General features: G+C 42.1%; 1 protein-coding gene across 1 annotated transcript in view; it reads right to left on the minus strand.

Moving 5' to 3' along the window:
• Positions 1 to 1,112, minus strand: part of LOC102307377 (histone deacetylase 7) — a 40,172-nt gene extending 39,060 nt beyond the window's left edge. The window contains exon 1 of the mRNA XM_005918556.3: positions 739 to 1,112. Within this exon, the coding sequence (XP_005918618.1) occupies positions 739 to 757 (19 nt within the window). The 5' untranslated portion in view covers positions 758 to 1,112. The remainder of the gene's footprint in view (positions 1 to 738) is intronic.
• Positions 1,113 to 2,175: the final 1,063 nt, after the last annotated feature.

A 2,175-nucleotide genomic window follows, 5' to 3' on the forward strand; every position in this document is an offset into this window, starting at 1 on the left:
CCCCCCCCCCAAAAAAAAAGCATGCCATGTTAAAGCAAGATTTGTCATGTCAACACATTTTCAATGTTCCTTTACTCGTGATATCCTTGGTTGCTGTGCCACCAGTCAACTCTCACTGTCAAACAAATCTCTTTCCACCTTTTCGCCGTCTCTTCTCTATCGCTCTGTCTCCTCCAGCAGTTCATCGCAGTGAGGGACTGTTGTTTTCTGTCTACTTGTTTTAGGCGCTCTTATACTTTTCGTGGACACACTAAGTCTCCAGGGTGCCTGCTCTGTTTCCAATTTTCTCCCCTTCCCAATCCTGAGAAACAGCACGTCCAAAACCAAACAAATAAAGCCAGAAAAAAACAAAACAAATGGAGTAAGAAATCATTTATCCTTGTTACCCAACCGCAGTGTCCTTCCCGGGCATTTGATACACATGTATGATCTTAAAGTGTTTGCATACATTACAGTGTGTGTAATAAATTAAGAACAAACTCAATCTTCTCAAAACTCACAGCCAAACCAAAACTCTTAGCACTTAAAACCACTCTCCAACAACTGGACCAAAAAAACCACGTCCACATCTGCAAGTTTAACTAAAAATCCACTCCTAAGTTCATGAAAGGCTGACATACTTTCCTGGTGATACATTTACGTTCAGTCCCTGAAGAAGACTCTTATTTTTTTTTTTAACACAGCTGTTAATTATTCCTTCACAGATAGATAGAAAATAGAAAATGTGCAAAAGCTCACCGGCTTTCTGCGCTGACATTCAGCGAGTGGTCCTTCTGTGCTCCCACAGCGAGTCCAGTCAGTCACAGGAGGCAGTGGTGGGACGGAGTGGAAAGCTCAGGGAGAAGATAGCTCCTGCTCTGACAGGGGAGTGGTGGTGCTGCAGCGCCGGAGCCCAACTGTGCGCTCACAACGCGAGTCACAGTCAACTGCTTGACACAACCAGCTCCCTCTGACTTTTCTGTGTCTTGCACTTCCTCTCATGTGAGCTGAACTATCTCGCTGTAGTTTTTTTTCTTTTTCTCTCTCACTCTTTCGAAGTCGCTACCCTTAATTCTCTGTTTCAGAGAAGACACAGTTGCTCTGCCCTATCACACACACACACACACACACACACACAAACTAACTTATTTGGCAGGGCTCCCCTTGCACCAGAAGCTCCAGAGAGGAGGGAGGGGATGGGGTTTGTGGACATTGTGTGTGTGTGTGCACGCGTGCAGACAAAAAGAAAGAGAGAGCGACAGATTGTGTAGTCACTTGCGTCTGACAGACAATAGCAGGAAGTGTTGCTTTTGGATGCACAAAGTACACAAGAATGAAATAAGAAAACTGCGACAAGCATGAAACTTTAATGATTTTTACTTTTAAACATTACAGTGGTGCTTATCTCTCAAAGTGAAGCAAACACCGAAGGAATAACAGCACGATTATCACTCGGAGAGTCTCAGACTTTTTTGTATTCAATGGCATAGCACAATTTACACTAGTTTGGATGTTTGTTTTTTTTTTAAGATTGCAAATGATTTAAGGTCATCCACAGAACTTTGATGCCTCAGAGCGGATCTTGTTAGAAATTTGCAAAACAACACGTTTTTACCAGTTCCTCAAAGGGATCAGTTGACTTGGGATGCTTATCAAAGGCACATGACTTTTGTATTTGAGATTTTTTTTTTCTACTGCAGTGACCCAGTCAAGCTCCTACTTCGGCGTTTAAACACAAGTGGAGCATTCAGTGTGATTACTTACGTAAGGCAACACATTTCAAACCGGCAATTGCATTTCAGTCTGAGTAAAATTATCAAGGGGGGAAAAAAAGCATCCACGAGGTCTGTGTATGTGGAGAGCAGTTTCAGTGTTTCCACAAATATACTCACGAGCTCGCTTAAAACATTTAATGCTTTCACATTCATTTAAGTAACTGAATCCGTGTAATACAGGCTGGAAGTACATATGATATAAATTTATATGGGCGCTGTAATTTGAGTAAATATGCATTTCCCCAGAAATACAAGCGGAAAAGACACGTTAGTGAATGTGGTTTTGTCTGATTTGTCATTGCTGAGATCACTTGATTCATTCATATACAGTGGGGCAAAAAAGTATTTAGTCAGCCACCGATTGTGCAAGTTCCCCCACCTAAAATGATGACAGAGGTCAGTAATTTGCACCAGAGGTACA

The sequence above is a fragment of the Haplochromis burtoni genome, unplaced genomic scaffold (assembly GCF_018398535.1).
Source record: "Haplochromis burtoni strain Fernald_Lab_line unplaced genomic scaffold, NCSU_Asbu1 Contig_32, whole genome shotgun sequence".
In the NCBI taxonomy this organism is placed as follows: Eukaryota; Metazoa; Chordata; class Actinopteri; order Cichliformes; family Cichlidae; genus Haplochromis; species Haplochromis burtoni.